Genomic DNA, 19,263 nt, shown 5'->3' on the forward strand with positions numbered 1-19,263 from the left:
GACAACTTAGCTCTACAGTTCATTTTTGCCTTCCTAAAATGGTTTGCAAGTACATATGGGGACCTAGTCCCTAGATGGGAAAGAAATTAGGTTGAAGGCAGGAATTTTAACAAAGAAAATATGGCCAATTGGCACAGACCTTCTTTATGAACCCGTGTTCCATAGGCTTTTAAGTAGGATATTAAGACTGTGAGCCCCATGTGGGGCAGGGACTGTGTCCAAACCGATTAGATAGTATCTCCAGCACTTACTACAGTTCCTGGCACATAGTAAGCACTCAAAAAATGCCATTCTAATAATAGTTGAACACTTTGGCAAGGGGTGGACTAGTTGGAACTCACAAGTAGACCTGCTGATCAAATTGGATTCTAGCGGTCTTTGTGAAAAACAGGGAATGTAGAGAGCAGGGCAAGAGCCTGGGCTGAATTGATAGAATGGATGAGGGAAACTGAGGCGGGGACTTTAAATAGGAAACAGCTGCACGGCCCCTGAGCACCAAATGAGGAAGTAACCTATGCATTTTACCTCTCAAGAGAGTCGGTTGCTGAAAATAAGGATCATCTATTTGAGGCCCAGGAGGTGGGGGTTCTACAGTCTTTTTGACAATGCTACTGGAACTCTCCGAGCTAGTAGCCAACCGGAATGTTTAGTAGCCAGAGGCAACGTAGCCAAATGCTCAAGTCTTTTCCAGAACCACACAAAGCCAGGCAATAGTCCGCCTGGTACTTCTCTCCACTTAACAAGTGTTTTTCATAATAAGTACTTAACATATCTCACAATAATAATCATTGTTATGATTATTTTCATTCAAGGTCATGGCAAGACAACGGATCTGAAATAGACTGGATCATTCCCTGAAATTCTATTTGGTTCATTCATTCACTCAATCATATTTATTGAGCGCTTACTGTGTGCAGAGCACTGTACTAAGCGCTTGGGAAGTACAAGTTGGCAACATATAGAGACGGTCCCGACCCAACAGTGGGGTCACAGTCTACTTGGTTTGTAAGAAGAGCTCATTCAAAGTCTCTCAGATTTCAAGAAGCAGCTTGGCCCAGCGGATAGAGCACTGGTCTGGGAGTTGGATGGACCTGGGTTCTGATCCCGGCTCCGCCACTTGCCTGTGACCTTGGGCAAGTCATTTCACTTCTCTGTGCCTCAGTTACCTCATCTGTAAAATGGGGATTGAGACTGTGAGCCCTGCTTTCCAGACCACCTGATTATCTTGTTTCTATCCCAGAACAGTTCCTGGTACATAGCGCTAAACAAAAAAGGAACACTGCTTAAGGTATTTTGAGGTGTTAATACATGGTATTTCTATCATCTAACTTGCTTTTGAGTTATTCCACAAAAAAGGGGATTTTCCTCAAAAGGTATTCCTCAACAGAGAAGGTGATTTTTGAAATGTGCTATGTAACTCTAAGAACTTATAGAGAAGCAGCGTGGTTCAGTATAAAGAGCACGGGCTCGGGAGTCAGAGGTTATGGGTTCTAATCTCGGCTCTGCCGCTTGTCAGCTGTGTGACTTTGGGCAAGTCACTTTTCTGTGCCTCAGTTCCCTCATCTGTCAAATGGGGATTAAGACTGTGAGCCCCATGTGGGACAACCGGATCACCTTGTATCCCCCCAGCACTTAGAACAGAGCCTTGCACATAGTAAGCACATGACAAATACTATCATCATTATTGTTAACTTACAGGGATGTCCTGCCCACAAGAGGAAACAGAGCCATGAGATGGAGCCTGGAGAGTTAAGACGCTGTCCCATCTTGAGTTCTGGAGGATCACTTGGTGAGGTCTGAAACGAGAAGTTGCCAGAAACAATGAGCACTTCAGCCAATGAATGACTAAGTCCATCAACAAAGAGAGTTGTAGACTAATGAGTGGGATGGGCCCTCTGAGAGAGAGTGTGGGTACAGGGAGAAGAGAAGGGACACCAAAACAGAAATGTGAGGGACACTCACCGTGAGGAGATGAGAGATGGAAGAACTGTCAAGGAGAGAAACTGAGAAGGAGCTGTCAGAGAGAAAAGAAGGGAACCAGTTAAATCCCAGGTTGGTGAAACCAAGGTCAATTAACATTTCTCGAAGGGAGTGGTCAGCGTGGAAGGCAAGTGACAGAAGAAGCGGTTGAAACAGAAATAGTAAATATACCGAACCACAAGGATTTTTTCTCAGATGATCTTCTTTATCCCAAAAACAGATTTACCAAGGAGTTAGGGGAAGATTTGAAGATCCATTTTTAAAAAGGGAAGAACTCAGGTATACTGTGGGTAAATGACTTGCCCACGGTCATACAGCTGAGAGTTGAATTGGGACTAGACTCTTGATTCTAGCACTGCTCTGGGAATCAGGAAACTTTGGTTCTAGTCCCGGTTCTGCCCGTAGTTGGCTGAAACAGGGGTGAAGTTGGCCCTTGGACTTTGGTAAAGGCTGCACCTTTGCCCACCCACTTCCTTTACTGCACTCTGCATTCCTAAGGAGCAGGACTGATGTGGATGAGAGTGTGCAAGTGGAGTTGGGCAATTCACTGGCACTCTAATCGATTCCTCTGTCCAGGTTCTCAGACCTGAAGTCTCAGGATCGGGGCTCATCTGTTGTTCCTGACGGGAGACCATCACTCCTGGATCTTCTCAAGGCAGGTGTTTCCATGCCAATGAGACCTGCCCAGATTCTGCCATGTGATCCATTCTTGATGTCCCAAATCCTCTGGCATATCTTGTCCTGAAGTACTTCTGAACAAGCTCGCAACACATGCGGAGCTCAAGAGCATAGGTGATGTGTAGATATTCTCAGTGCTTCAGCCTGTGCAGTTGCTGCCTCTACATTCATGGCAGAGCTCCATTCCCACTTCTCCTGTAATCCTCCTCTTTCCCTCACCTACCCTACTCTGCTTGCCACAAGCTTGCAGTCCCATTCTCTCCCCTCCCCTGCTCTGCTTGCCACAGGCTTGGGGTGGTGAGAAATATATTGAACTAAATAGAGAAGCACTAGGGATCCACAGGACAAACACGGCTTGGAGGTTGCGCTGTTCTCTTCTCAGCTCTTCCCAATCAATCAGTCAATCAGTTGTTTTTATCAAGCGCTTACTGTGTGCAAAGCACAGAGTTTTCTTCTAGAACTGTAAGCTCCTGTGGGCAGGGAACATGTCTACCAACTGTTTTGTATCATACTTCCCCAAGAGCTTAGTACAGTTCTTTGTGCACAGTGAGCACTCAATAAACGTGATTGATTAATCGATTAAGGGTGGCTTGAGAACAACGTAGCCATTTCACTTGCCCATTTTCTGTCTTTTCTGGCCAAGCTAACCATTTGCCCCAGATTTTGGGGGGAAGAAGATTACCCCCCTCAAGCACCTGAAAGCGGTGGTAACAAAGTACTTCAGCACAACTCTTCCTGTGCCCTGGCAAGAATGCAAACTTTTTAAGCCAATTGCAAAACAAAGATACGAAGGAAGCTAGAGATGTTTTGCAGCTGACAGTCTACAAAAAAATAACTTTCCACATAAAAGCGAAAGTGAGGGAGATCAGTAACCAACAGCTCCTGAAATAGGGTTCTAACTCCAGTTCCGCCACTTGTCTGCCGTGTGACCTTGGGCAAGTCACTTTTTACTTCTCTGGGCCTCGCTTACCTCACCTGTAAAATGGGGTTTGAGACTGTGAGCCCAATGTGAGACAGGGACTGTGTCCATCCTGATTTGCTTGTATACACCCCAGCGCTTAGTCCAGTGCCTGGCACGTAGCAGGCGCTTAGCAAATACCACAATTATTACAACCGGTAGTGTTGTGGAGGAGATGATAGTCAGGGCTAAAATGTTAATTCATGTTAAGTGCTGGAGCTTCCTCTGGATATGATCTGAATTGACATAGCACAGGAAAAAAATGTTTCTGTTCCAACACTTATTTCCTCAAGAAGGGAAATGGCTATTTAGAGGAACTACGATGACTACAGTGATTGCATAACCAGAATTCCAAGAAACTCTGACTAGCTTTGCTGGTCCTCACACGTATTCATGAAGCAGGGGAAACAGAATCTAAAAACCCCCAGCATTGGAAGGTGGTTGCCTTTAGAGAGGGGTATTAAAAACTTTATGAATTTTTTAAAATTTCTAAGCATTACCCATCAGGTCCACTTAATCTCATAACCTGGAGTCAACTTGGTTGTCTTGGCTTCTCTTGGGGCCCAAGTACAATCCATCACCAGGAGTTAATAATTGAAATAATAACTGCGGTATTTGTTAAGTGCTTACTATGTGCCAGGCACTCTACTAAGCACTGGGGTGGATACAAGCAAATCAGGTTGGACACAGTCCCTGTCCCACATGGGGCTCACAGTCTTAACCCCTATTTTACAGATGAAGGAATAGAGGTACCGAGAATAATAATAATAATAATAATAATGGCATTTATTAAACGCTTACTATGTGTAAATCACTGTTCTAAGGGCTGGGGAGGTTACAAGGTGATCAGGTTGTCCCACGGGGGGCTCACAGTCTTAATCCCCATTTTACAGATGAAGGAACTGAGGCCCAGAGAAGTTAAGTGACTTGCCCAAAGTCACACAGCTGACAATTGGCAGAGCCGGGAATAAAACCCAGGTCCTTTTGTCTCTCAGGCCCATGCTCTAGCCACTAGGCCAAGCTGTTCCTCTGCACGATTTCTTGGATCATTTTTTTTCCTCACTGCTACAGTCACCATGCTAGTGAATACCCTGATGACCTTACAACTGAATTACTCACACAGCTTTAGTGCTGTTCTTTCTGCCTTGTTCTTCTCTCCACTGCAGCGCATGCTTTATCAACCAAAGACAGAGTAATCTTTCGCAACAAGATGATCTCATTCCCTTAGGGAATTTCCAGCAACTCACTCCCCTATTTATTTACCTGCTTCTTCCAATCAATCAGTCCTATTTATTGAGCTCTTGCTGTGTGCCGAGCACTTTACCAAGCACTTGGGAGAGTAACCGTGTTGCCTAGAACACGCTTTCAGTGCGGATAGCCCAGTAACCCAATAATTCCAATAACCCTCTGCTTTTCCCTAGCAAATCCGTCCACCATCCCTATATAATTTCATCCATAAGCCAGTGTACCTGCTATTCTCCCAAACCCTGAAGGCCCTCTCTCCTCTTCTTTTCCCATCAATGACATCCCCTCCCTTAAAGCCCTATTAAGAATCTTTCCTGAATGGAGCCTTTATAGATGATGCCCCAACAATCCTGCCATTTGATCTTCTCCAGATGTTATAGATCTCTGGAAATCTGGTGTGTATAAATCTATTATTCATACTCTTTTGGTTTCTGCATTTAATAGCTAGTTGTAGCTGCTTCATATCTTTGTATCTGCTCTATAATAATAATAATAATAATGGCATTTATTAAGCACTTACTATGTGCAAAGCACTGTTGTAAGTGCTGGGGAGGTTACAGGGTGATCAGATTGTCCCACGGGGGGCTCACAGTCTTCATCCCATTTTACAGATGAGGGAAATGAGGCCCAGAGAAGTGAAGCGACTTGCCCAAAGTCACACAGCTGACAATTGGCAGAGCTGGGATTTGAACCCATGACCTCTGACTCCAAAGCCCAGGTTCTTACCACTGAGCCACGCTGCTTCTCTATCTCTCCCGTAAGATGGAAAGTGCCTTGAAGTTCTGGTTCACGTCACATATTTTTCATTCAGTCATATTTGTTGAGCGCTTACTGTGTGCAGAGCACTGTACTAAGCACTTAGTCCAGTTCCTAGTACAATGTACTGCCCTTAATAGGTGCTTGATGAACACAGTTGATTATGGTGATAATAAAAAAGCTCTTTGCTAATGTACCTTCAGGGCATAGATTAATGCTACCCAAAATTAACTTACCCTTATGCCAGCCTCCTATTTCATTCATTTACTCATTCATTCAGTCAGTCTTATTTATTGAGCACTTACTGTGCTCAGAGCACTGTACTAAGCACCTGGAAAGTACAATTTGGCAAAAGATACAGTGCCTACCCAACAACAGGGTCACAGTCTAGAAGGCGGAGACAGACAGCAAAACAAAACAAGTAGACAAGGGTCAATACCATCAAAATAGATAAATAGAATTATAGATATAGATAAATAGAACAGGCTGTTTGGTTCCCTCACCCTGAAACAATTATCTTTGAACCTGACGGAAAAATCTCACAGAGTTTAAAAACCCAGGTAAGTGGCAATCTGCAGTCTGGTAACATGCTCACCAATGTTGGGTAGGGACTGTCTCTATATGTTGCCAATTTGTACTTCCCAAGCGCTTAGTACAGTGCTCTGCACATAGTAAGCGCTCAATAAATACGATTGATGATGATGATCCCATTTCCAGCTGGGGCACCTTTTTATGGTATTTGTTAAGCACTTACTATGTGCCAGGTGCTGTACTAAGTGCTGGGGTAGATACAAGCGAATCAGGTTGGACACAGTCCACGTCCCACACGGGGCTCACAGTCTTAATCCCCACTTTACAGATGAGGGAACAGAGGCACCGAGAAGTGAAATGACTTGACCAAGGTCACACAGTTCACAAGTGGTGGAGCTGGGATTAGAACCCAGGGCCTCTTGACCCACAGGCCCGTGTTCTAGCCACTAGGCATGGCTACTTCTTGCAAATAGCTTCCTAGCGTGACTAGCTAATCCAAATGAAGCCATCCCCAACCTAGAGAAACTACAAGGGAAAATCCCACCCTCTCCACAAGCCCTGCAGAACACTTCAAAATCACAAGTTCCTCCAAAACGAAGATAAACTTAGGCTTCAGCAAACTCAAATCACGTTTTGGTCGGTTTTTAAGAAGATTATCAATCAGTACAATCTGGCTAACTCCTACACAAGCAGAAAATATCAACCACTCAAATCAATTGATGGTATTTATTGAGTGCTTACTGTGTGCTGAGAACCAATACAAGGGAGTGGGGAGGCATGTTCTCTGCCCACAGTGAGCTTACGGTCTAGAGGGGGAGACAGGCATTTACATAAATAAATAAATTATGGATATGTGTATGTGTAAACTATAATTCTGTTTATACTGATGCTATTGTTGCCTGTTTACTTGTTTTGATGTCTGTTTCTCCCCTTCTAGACTGTGAGCCCGTTGTGGGCAGATATTGTCTATAGAGAAGCAGCGTGGCTTAATGGAAAGAGCATGGCTTGGGAGTCAGAGGTCATGGGTTCTATTCCCGGCTCTGCCACTTGTCAGCTGTGTGACTTTGGGCAAGTTACTTAACTCCTCTGTGCCTCCATTACCGCATCTGTAAAATAGGGACTGACTGTGAGCCCCACGTGGGACAACCTGATTGCCTTGTATCCCCCCCACCCCTACCCCAAGCACTTAGAACAGTGCTTGGCACATAGTAAGCACTTAACAAATGCCATCATTATTATTATTATTGTCTCTGTTGCTGAATTGTACTTTCCAAGTGCTTAGTACAGTGCTCTGCACACAGCAAGAGCTCAATAAATTCGATTGATTGACTAAATGATGGTAGGATGAATATCAAAGGCTCAAATGGCACAGATCCAAGTGCGTAGATATCCAAATGCGGGGAGCGGAGGGCAGGTGGGTGAGGGGCTGGCAAAGGCCACCACTCTCTGTTGTACATCTCCCCGGTGCTTACTACAGTGTGCTGCTCCTGCTCTGAGCTCAGTTAGTAATAATAATTATGGTATTTGTTGAGCATTTACAATGGGATGCAGGATAATCGGGTTGGACACAGTCTCTGTCCCACATGCGGCTCCTGGTCTTAATAATAATAATGATGATGGCATTTATTAAGTGCTTACTATGTACAAAGCACTGCTCTAAGTGCTGGGGAGGTTACAAGATGATCAGGTTGTCCCACGGGGGGCTCACAGTCTTAATACCCATTTTACAGATGAGGGAACTGAGTCCCAGAGAAGTAAAGTAACTTGCCCAAGGTCACACAACCGACAATTGGCAGAGCCAGGATTTGAACCCATGACCTCTGACTCCAAAGCCCGTGCTCTTTCCACTGAGCCACGCTGCTTTCCATGGATGGGCAACCACTGGGGATTCTGGAGGAGTGGGGTGATGTGGAGTGACATAAAGATTAATATCCACGGATGCTATCTTTATCCAAAGGATCAGATTTATTTCCCAAGATATTACTGCTCAGTTGGATGGTAAAAAAGGAAGAGTGAACCAGGGGTTGGGGACAGGGTTTTTTTGGGAAAGTTGTCATCCAAGCATGTGTGGCAAGGTGGAGAGCAGGACGGTTCCAAACCAATAAGAAGTTATTATCTTTCTGGCCTGAATCAAAGTGAATCAATCAATCAGTGGTATTTATTGAGCACTTACTGTGTGCAGAGCACTGTCTAAGAGCTTGGAAGAATACGGTACAACAGAGAAGGTAGATGTGATTCCCTGGCCCACAAGCAGCTTACAATCTAATGAACTGAATTAATCTGGAAGAATTTCTTCTTCTGTTACCAAAGACTCAGTCTGAGAGAAGACAAAAATCCATTAGGAGGGGGAGATTTTACACTAGCCAAGTAAGACATCACTTGACACCCTAGCACAACCTTTTTTTATGCCACGAAGATGAAGCCTCTGGTCCTCCCCCTTCTAGACTGTGAGCACACTGTTGGGTAGGGACTGTCTCTATATGTTGCCAACTTGTACTTCCCAAGCGCTTAGTACAGTGCTCTGCACACAGTAAGCGCTCAATAAATATGATTGAATGAATGAATGGTCTTGGGCTGGAGAGACAGTGAGGTCACAGCTCCTCGGTGCAGAGGGCAAGAATTGTGTGGCCAAGCCAGCTGAGGGTTGTGCACTGATGGTATTAAACTTGAAGACTCCCTCTGGGAGCAAGAGAGTTCAGAGTTAGAAATCTGAGAAGCTTTGGGAAATTCCAGGAAGGGGAGTGTTTCAAAAGTGTAGCAAAAGCATGCCTAATGATAATGGAATTCATTCACTCAATCATATTTTATGAGTGCTTACTGTGGGCAGAGTATTATACTAAACACGTGGGAGGGTACGATACAACAATAAACAGACACGTTCCCTGCACACAATGAGCTTACAGTCTAGAGAGGGGCAGACAGACATTAATAGAAGTAAATAAATGACAGATATGTACATAAATGCCGTGGGGCTGGGAGGGGGAGAGAACTAGCTGTGGGGGAGCAAGTCAGGGTGACGCAGAAGGGAGTGGGAGAAGAGAAAAGGAGGGGCTTAGTCAGGTTTCCTAGAGGAGATGGGCCTTCAATAAAGCTTTGAAGGGGGAGAAGAGTCATTGTCTGTCGGATCTGAGGAGGGAGGGCATTCCAGGACGTGGGCGAAGGGTCGGCCGCGAGATAGGTGAGACTGAGGCACAGTGAGAAGGTTAGCATTAGAGGAGCGAAGTGTGCAGCCTGGATTGTAGTAGCAGAGTAGAGAGGTGAGGTTAGAGGGGGCAAGGTGCTGGAGTTCTTTTAAAACCAACGTTGAGGAGTTTTTGTTCGATGTGGAGGTGGATGGGCAACCACTGGAGTTTTTTTGAGGAGCGGGGTGACGCGTCCTGAACGTTTTTGAAGAAAAATGATCCAAGGCAGCGGAATGGAGTATGGACTGGAGTGGGGAGAGGCAGGAGATGGGAAGTCAGCAAGGAGGCTGATGCAGTAATCCAGGGGGAATAGGATCAGAGATTGTCTTAATGTGGTAGCAGTTTGGATGGAGAGGAAAGGGCGGATTTTAGCGATGTTGTGAAGGTGGGACCGACAGGATTTAGCGATGGATTGAATATGGGGGTTGAATGACAGAGAGGATTCAAGGATAATGTCAATGAGACAGGAAAGATGGTGGTGCCGTCTACAGTGATGGGAATGTCAGGGGGAGGACTGCGTTTGGGTGGGAAGATAAGGAGCTCTGTTTTGGACATGTTAAGCTTGAGGTGAAGGGAGGACAGCCAAGTAGAGATGTCTTGAAGGCAAGAGGAAATGCAAGACTGCAGAGAGGGAGAGAGAGGGTTGGAGATGGAGATTGGGGTATCAATCATTCATTTGTTTAATTGTATTTACTGAGTTCTCGCTGTGTGCAGAGCACTGTACTAAGCATTTCAAAAGTACAATTTGGCAGCAGATAGAGACAGTCAGTCCCTACCCAACAATGGGCTCACAGTATCATCCACATAGAGGTGGTAGTTGAGAAAGAAATCAATTTTTCTCAGTCCTTCAGTGCCTATAGACTATCTCCTTTAGTGTCCCTATCAAGAGGATCAGCTTTATCATTTAGCCATAGATAGACAAGAATACAACATCTCAAATAATAGGCATCTCTACCAGGGGTACAGTGTTATAAAATGCCTATGCTTTTGACAGATACATCTTATCGCTGCACAAAAATTTACTGTCAGACCTCCCAATCCCCTAGCTACACAGTGACAATCTTTGAGAGGGGCAGGCATGTTCTCTGAAAGGAATTTTTTTACAAAACTCCTCTCTGAATGATAATGAAAACAGTAATAATAATGTCGATGGTATCTGTTAAACGCTTACTATGAACCAAGCACTGGATCAGACAGCCCCTGTCCCCACTGTGGCTCTCAGTCTATTTGGGAAGGAGAACAGGTCATGAATCCCCATATTACTGATGAGGTAACTGAGGCAAGCAAAGTTAAGTGACTTGCCCGAAGCCACACATAAGGCAACCTCGCTCCTCAGCAAACTCCAGTGGTTGCCCATCCACCTCCACATCAAACAAACTCTCCTCGCCATTGGCTTTAAAGCACTCCACCACCTCGCCCCTTCCTACCTCACCTCTCTTCTCTCCTTTAACCAGCGTGGCTCAGTGGGAAGAGCCCGGGCTTTGGAGTCAGAGGTCAAGAGTTCAAATCCCGGCTCCACCAATTGTCAGCTGTGTGACTTTGGGCAAGTCACTTCACTTCTCTGGGCCTCAGTTACCTCATCTGGAAAATGGGGACAACCTGATCACCTTGTAACCTCCCCAGCGCTTAGAACAGTGCTTTGCACATAGTAAGCACTTAATAAATGCCATTATTATTATTATTATTACAACCCAGCCTGCACACTTTGCTCCTCTAGTGCTAGCCTCCCACTGTGCCTTGGTTTTCCTATCTCACTGCCCAAACCTAGCCCACGTCCTGCCTCTGGCAGGGATACAATGTCTCCTTCCCTCCCTCCCTCCTCAGATCCAACAGACAATTACTCTCCCCCAATTCAGAGCCTTACTGAAGGCACATCTCCTCCAAGAAGCTTTCCCAGGCTAAGCCACACTTTTCCTCATCTCCCACTCCCTTCTGCATCACCCTGACTTGTTCCCTTTGCTCTTCCCCCCTCCCAGCATCACAACGCTTATGTACATATCTGTCATTGTATTTATTTTATTCATGTCTGTCTCCCCCGTCTCGACTGTATGATCATTGTGCTTAGAACTGTGCTTTGCACATAGTAAGCGCTTAATAAATGCCATCATTATTATTATTATCACTGTAGGCAGGAAATGTGGCTCCTTATTGTTGTACTGTACTCTCCCGTGCACTTAGTATAATGCTCTGCACACGGTAAGTGCACCATAAGTATGACTGAAAGAATGAATGAATGGACAGAGAAGGTTTAGAAGGCAGGTCCTCTGATTCCCAAGCCCGTGATCTGCCCACTAGGCATTACTGCCACACTACTACACATGGGGTCTTCAACTTCTATGAAGACCAGTAAAATGTTCTCTCAAGTTAAATGTCATACATTTTCAGCTAGGCTCATCTCTCTTGCTGCTGACACTTTGCTCTCTCACCCTCTCTCCCGCCTGGACCTCCTTCCTCCCTTCATATCCAAGAGACCACTACTCTTCTCATTTTCAAAGCCCTACTAAAATCCTATCTCCTTCAGGAAGCCTTCTCTCCCTAACTTCTCATCCCCCCTCCCAATTCTCCCTCCCCTGTTGCTAATGCAGATGGGTCTGTCCTCCCTAAACATTTAGACACTCATCTCACCCCTACAACACTTATATGTTTATCCTTGTACCTTGCTGCTTCCCCTATTTGTAATTTATTTTAACGTCTGTCTCCCCCTCTAGATTGTAAGCTTTTAGTGGGCTGAGCACTTGGAACAGTGTTTTGCACATAGTAAGTGCTTAACAAATACCATCATCATTATTATTATTGTGTCTAGGTACTCTGTTGTACTTTTCTAAGTGCTTTTTACACTGCTCTGCACACAGTAAGTACCCAATAAGTACCCTTGACTGACTGAATGATTGAAAAACGCACACACAAACACATGCGTGGCTCAGTGGAAAGAGCCCGGGCTTTGCAGTCAGAGGTCATGGGTTCAAATCCCGGCTCCACCAATTGTCAGTTGTGTGACTTTGGGCTAGTCACTTAACTTCTCTGTGCCTCCGTTGCCTCATCTGTGAAATGGGGGTGAAGACTGTGAGCCCCCCGTGGGACAACCTGATTCACCTTGTAACCTCCCCAGCGCTTAGAACAGTGCTTTGCACATAGTAAGTGCTTAATAAATGCCATCATTATTATGCTAACACACTTTTCTGATTCAAAAGAAACCTTATCAGAGAGCGTAAGTGGCAACCCTAACTTTGACTGCTCTGTCCATCTTTTCATATGGATTCTCTGTGCAAAAAGAGAACCTAGAAAGAATGAAGAAAACATGTTCTGAGTTTGGTAATATTTCCTTTTCTAAAATTAGAAAAGGGAAGATGCGTGGAGATCCACAAGCACCAGGACACAGCTGTCAATCAAGAACCTTTCTGCACCAGCGCAATCCAAAGTTTTTCAGAATACCAGAGCTGAAGGGTGTTAAAAATATTAATATGCCAATCCCTTGATCATTGGTGAGTGGATGAGGCGGATTTCATGAGCACCATTAAGACCCATGTGGGTTTTGCCATTTTTTTCCAACTGATATCAGTTTTGTCCATATTGACTTGTGACTAGCCTGGTGAAAACTGGAACTGGTCTCAGCAGGAGGCTTAGAGCTGCAAGACTAAGTCTAAGCTCTTGAGGTCATTAGACATTTTTTAAGGAATGATAATTATCATAGGGTTAGCATCCTATACTTTTAATGGTTGAATTTTAAGGAGAGGTGTACAGATAAGAGTATAGCAAATGTTTCCAGCGATCCCTTGCTACACTGGACATTGAGTTTTCTTAGAATCAGAGCATCTTAGAACTGGAAGAGCTCTTGAGAGGTCATTTTGTTCTTCCTCCTGTCTTTGTCCAGAACCCCCTGTCTTTGTCCAGAACCATTCATCTAGTCCACCCCCATCTCCCCCCCAGGACCTCCCTTAAAACATCACTAGTAGATTAGAATTTCTTCTATTGAATTTTTTAAAATTTCCAGGAAAGGCGATTTCACAACCTTCCGTGTATCTCATTGTTATGTTTTAGTACCTCTGACAGGAAACTATTTCTCACATGTCCCATATTTCTTAACTTACTGTTTCAGACTGTCCCCTCTTATTTCCCTCAGCGGTATTGAGAACAGCCAGTTGCTGTCCTTGTGTAAGAAACCTTCGCTCGTTATAGGCAGGGAACATGTGTACCAATTCTGTTGCATTGTACTCTCCCAAGTGCTTAGTACAGTGCTCTGCACATAGTAAGTGCTCAGCAAGTACCACTGATTGATTGAATGATTTACTTGGGAACCACTATTAAATTGCCCCTTCTCGCCTTTTCAACCTTCTCACCTCCATGTCAAGTTATGCCAATTTTTTGATCCTTTCCTCGTGAGTCTTGCTTTCCAAATCCTTAATGTGGTTCCCACAACCCTCTTTTTTTGATGACTATATTACTTAGGGCCTCAACTCCAGTAAAGAGTCTGACAAGTACTGAGGAATACTTCATGTTTGCACCTATCTACTTCATACTTTATTCTAAAAGGGCAGCTCTACATATGTTCACTTATGATCAGCTAGTTTTCTACAATGGCCCCAACATTATTTTAATTTTGACTTGTGCATGATCAGTCCTCCATTTTGTACATGCACATTATGTTTTTCCTCCCAAGATTATTCTTTGAGTGGTCTTCATTGAATTTCATTCATTTATTTGTCGTGAATAAGGTAGCGTGGCTCAGTGGAAAGAGCCCGGGCTTGGGAATCAGAGGTCATGGGTTCTAATTCGGGCTTAGCCATATGTCTGCTGTGTGACCTTGGGCAAGTCACTTAACTTCTCTAAGCCTCAGCTGCTTCATCTGTAAAATGGGGATTAAGACTGTGAGCCCCACATGGGACAACCTGATCACCTTGTATCTCCCCAGCGCTTAGAACAGTGCTTCGCATATAGTAAGTGCTTAACGCGTGCCATTATTATTATTATGAATATCATAACCACCTCTCCGTTTTACCCAAGTCCAGGGAAATCAAATGAAACCAATTTTCCAAAGCGCTGCCAATCCCTGCTTCATGCTGTCTTCGGTTTTACTGAGCACACTCTGAATTCTGTTCTTGGATGAAAACATTAATTGACATTTAGACCTAATCATCGTGCTGATGAGCATCTCTTGTGAAGTTCCCCTTCACCTCAAGTTAATTACCGAGAGCAAATCTTTGTGTGTGAAATTTAGACCACCCACCTAATAGTTATGTGGCTTAGGCTAGATGATTAACAAGCCTTTTTTGATGGATAAAATCAAATGCTAGTCTAATGGCAAGATCAGTGACCTCTGTCACTTCCTCTTATTACCAGGCTTGCTGTATTTTGTTACAGAAAGACATTAATAGAACATGATCATTTTGAAGACAGGCCAGATGCTACGCAGGATCTTGTTCTCTTCCAAGTACTTGCAAGTTGATTTTGTTCCTTCTAAATTTCACAGTGAATTTATAAGTTTATAACTTCCAGGACCAAACGTGTCCCTTTATCAAATCCAAGATGCTCTCCCCAGTTTTCAGGCATCTCCCAGAGACTCCAGAAATATTCAAAAATAGGAGTCTGTGGACCTTCGACAGCTTGGATCCATATTCAGTATTTTAAGATACAAGAAATTGGGTCTGCAGTTTTGAATTCATCTAGCTTTTCACCAGGGGTTTCCCAGCTTCAGATTGAGAAGATGGGAGAGTGGGAAACTGGTCCTTTTTCAGAGTTTTTAGTTCATGTTTCTGGGTTAGATCTTCTAAGAAATGGATGGTGCTTCTTGGGGGAAAAATATGAAAACAAGTCATAATTATGTTGATTGACTCATTTGTTCTTAGAATTAGATGGATCTCTTTCTTCTGAGGCACTTGAAGTACTTTACAGGTAGCTAAATAAGTTAAATATCTTCACCAGCCCAATAAGAATTACTAGTTAGACACACATACCTCATTCGTGCATCTGATAAATTGGAAAACAGAGATTGCGTTTCCCAATTTTCTTTTCAGAGAGCAATTCTGTTCTCTAGGTTTTAATGGAAGCCAGAGCTTCAAAATTCTCCATCTCGGTTACTATTTGGATTAGTAAAAACAACAACAACAACCACAAATCTCACTTTATGCCTAAATTGAATTCAGTCTTAATTGAATTCAGAGTCATTTTCACCATTTCAGGGAAAAGGCATGTAACTAGCCTGGGCTAAGTAGCAGTCTCTTAAAAAAAAAAAGCAGCATTAGGTAGCCAGTTTCTAGAGACACTTTCACTTTATCTTTGAAGGTATTTTAGGTACTTCACATTTCCCTTCCTTACTTCACTTTGGATCAATCTTAGGGCTGTTTAAGAATTTAAGAAGCCAAGTGATATAGCGATCATCCACTGAATCCACTGTGCCCTGTCTTCCCTTCCCCATCGGGAAAATGGAAAAGTTTCAGGACTATTTCAGTAGTGGATCCTTGCCCTCTACCACCGGCAAAGGGCTTTCTTCCCTTGACCTTTTTCCTAAACCCGAAAAATGGTGAAATTTGCTCCAAATGTTAACTTCTGTTTTCTGTGGAAGCAAAAAAAGATTAAAATCCTAGTCCGGACTTCCTTACAAGTTTATTTGCGCTCTGATGAAGAAAAAGGAGAACTATTAATGGCGACCAGAGGATCATCTCCGGGCTGCTTTATGGCCCTCCGAGAAGAGGTCAGAGCCACTCATTATTTAACCCCTCATCAACTCAACAAATTGATCATTCTTTGGAAGTATTCCATGTTTATTCCGAACACTCTTTCCAGAGCTCTTTCCACCAGATTTAGACCCCAAATGCAGGTGCCTTTACTTTCCAGGTCTTGTATCTTGGATTATCTTGTATCTATTCCAGCTCTTAGTATGTTGCCTGGCGTATTGAGAAGCAGCAGGGCCTAATGGGTAGAGCACAGGCTTGGGAGTCGGGGGCCCTGGGTTCTAATCCCACCTCCACCACTTGTCTGTTGTGAGGCCTTGGGTAAATCACTTCGCTTCCCTGTGCCTCACTTATTTTATCTGTAAAATGTGGATTAAGACTATGAGTCCCTGGCGGACGCACTCTATGTCCAACCCGATTAGCTTTGTATCCACCCGGGTGCTTAGTACACAGTAAGCACTGAACAAATACCTTAACAACAAACACATAGTAAACACTTAACAAATACCATTAAAAAATAGTAAAGTCATTCCGTTCCTACAGACCTACATCATTCCACAAGCCCCAGGATTGGGAAGGCAAAGTAGAAACCCAGCAGCATCGGCAAGGTGAAAGTCCATCTCATTGAGCCCCTCATCAGTGAAACAAACATGCCTCTCAGTTAAACGGAAAGGAAAGCCTGGGGAAAAACTTACCTGCTACCGAATTCATTTACAGGGCTGAAGTCTGATTTCCATCACCGGTCCATTCTCTTCCCTGATCAGAAATCCAGAGAGGGAAAACAGGGGAGTTGGAAAATTTTCTTCCGGAATCTGTTCTCTTTCGGCTGGGTTGTAAGACTTTTGTTTTTTTCTTAAATAAACGCGAGATCATATTTCCTCCTTCCACACCCCACGGAAACCCTAAGCTGAATTTGCATGTCCAGCCTGCTCCTTTACTTTTGACAAATGAGCGACTGCGGCTCGCCTTGTCTTGCTCAGACGGGTTCCTAGCAGTGACGTTTCCCCCCATCCCTCCCCATCCTGGGCAGTCTCAAAGTGTCAATTGAGGTCTCATTTGTGTCTAATATTCCTGAGACTCCTCCTATTCATTCATTCATTCGTTCAATTGTATTTATTGAGCGCTTACTGTGTGCAGAGCACTGGACTAAGCGCTTGGGAAGTACAAGTTGGCAACATATAGAGACGGTCCCTACCCAACAACATGCTCACAGTCTAGAAGGGGGAGACAGACAACGAAACAAAACATATTAACCAAATAAAATAAATAGAATATATATGTACAAGTAAAATAAATAGAGTACTGAGGCCCAGAGAAGTGAAGTGATTTGCCCAAGGTCACACAGCAGACAAGTGGTGGAGCTGGAATTATTCCCGACTCTCTCTCTCTTTCTCCGTTTACTTAAAGAGGGGAGTTGTTTAAATCATATTTCGAGGTATTTTCCTTCCTCTACTCACTGATGAAAGTGGACACTTTTTCCTAAAATCCATTTTCAGAGTGCTTTTCCGAGGACAGCTTTGCAGAGATTGCCATGAAAAAGTAGATCCTTGCCCAAAGCCCATATGTACCACCAAGGTCAGAGTAATGACGTGATTGTTGGCTGTGAGGGTGAGTGGCGAAATATTTTAGGGCCAATACGGGCTATTTCATTCTCTGGGCCAGTAGGTTGTACTGGTTTTGCATGACCCGGCCTTTCAAAACCAGGGAACCGGGGAAGGGAGCAGTTCGATGTCCTTTGACCCAAGCTGGCAGCAGCAGAACTCAATAATAATAATAATGGCATTTGTTAAGCGCTTACTATGTGCCAAGCACTGTTCTAAATGCTGGGGGGGATACAAGGTGATCAGGTTGTCCCACGTGGGGCTCACAGTCTTAATCCCCATTTTCCAGATGAGGTAACTGAGGCCCAGAGAAGTGAAGTGACTTGCCCAAAGTCACACTGCTGACAAGTGGCAGGGTCGGGATTTGAACCCATGACCTCTGACTCCAAAGCCCGGGCTCTTTCCACTGAGCCATGCTGCTTCACTGGACTCAAGGGACGTTGAATGATCCCTTCTCTATTACCAATGGAACAAAGCAGAGATGCGTTCATAAATCAGTCCACTGTTGTTTATTACCACTCTTGAGGACTGGGATTTAGTCCACAATTCCAAGCCCTAACACTGCCATCAGTTGGCTCGCTGTGGGCAGGGAAAGTGATGTTTATTGTCGTAATGTACTCTCCCAAGCGCTTAGTACAGTCCTCTGCACTCAGTCAGCTCTCAGTAAATATGATTGAATAATAATAATAATAATAACGGCATTTGTTAAGCGCTTACTATGTGCAAAGCACTGTTCTAAGCGCTGGGGGGGATACAATGTGATCAAGTTGTCCCACGTAGGGCTCACAGTCTTAATCCCCATTTTTACAGATGAGGGAACTGAGGCTCAGAGAAGTTAAGTGATTTGCCCAAGGTCACACAGCAGACTTGTGGTGGAGTCGGGATTCGAACCCATGATGTCTGACTCCAAAGCCCGTGCTCTTTCCACTGAGCCACGCTGCTTCTCTGAATGAATCAGTATTCATGCCCGATTAACCTTGTATCTACCCCAGCACTTAGAACAGTGCCTGGCACATAGTAATTGCTTAACAAATATTATTATTATTATTAGTGAAAGTTGCTCTAACAGAGTTATTAGGGCAAGAAACCTGAGAAAAATTCATGGTACCACCAAGTATTTTCCAAATACTGAGAACTTAGAAGCACAAGATTTGGTTTCAAGAACACGGAGGGATAAACAGCTTCAAATATGCCTTCCTAGATGAACAGACTTCGATATAAACACAAGTTACTATCAATATACAAATACATTGCCTGAGACAAAAGTGCTGGATATGTATACTCAGAGGTCAACAAAGCTAACAGAGCATGTCCCAGCAGGCCAGAAAAAATAAACAGCCGGTTGTTTCGTCTTCTTTTTTAAATGGTTTTTGTTTAGCGTGTTCTAAGTGCATTGAGTGTGTTGAGAAGCAGCATGGCTCAATGGAAAGAACATGGGCTTTGGAGTCAGAGGTCATGGGTTCAAATCCGGGCTCTGTCAATTGTCAGCTGTGTGACTTTGGGCAAGTTACTTAGCTTCTCTGGGCCTCAGTTACCTCATCTGTAAAATGGGGATTAAGACTGTGAGCCCGCCGTGGGACAACCTGATCTCCTTGTAACCTCCCCAGTGCTTAGAACAGTGCTTTGCACCTAGTAAGCACTTAATAAATGCCATTATTATTCTA

The 19,263-nt window shown here is 44.1% G+C and overlaps 1 protein-coding gene across 3 annotated transcripts in view; it reads right to left on the reverse strand.

Moving 5' to 3' along the window:
• IL4R (interleukin 4 receptor) overlaps positions 1-16,923 on the reverse strand; it is a 36,638-nt gene extending 19,715 nt beyond the window's left edge. For 2 of the 3 annotated variants that reach the window (XM_038763547.1, XM_038763544.1), the window contains exons 1-2: positions 16,694-16,923; positions 1,697-1,796 (exon numbers count right to left, since the gene is read on the reverse strand). In XM_038763547.1, coding sequence (XP_038619475.1) covers positions 1,697-1,766 — 70 coding nt within the window. In that variant the 5' untranslated portion in view covers positions 1,767-1,796; positions 16,694-16,923. Of the gene's footprint in view, positions 1-1,696; positions 1,797-1,962; positions 2,001-16,693 lie in introns of those variants that run through there. The other variant, XM_038763545.1, reaches the window with a different exon arrangement.
• Between the last annotated feature and the right edge of the window lie 2,340 nt (positions 16,924-19,263).

This window comes from Tachyglossus aculeatus, chromosome 21 (assembly GCF_015852505.1).
Source record: "Tachyglossus aculeatus isolate mTacAcu1 chromosome 21, mTacAcu1.pri, whole genome shotgun sequence".
In the NCBI taxonomy this organism is placed as follows: domain Eukaryota; kingdom Metazoa; phylum Chordata; class Mammalia; order Monotremata; family Tachyglossidae; genus Tachyglossus; species Tachyglossus aculeatus.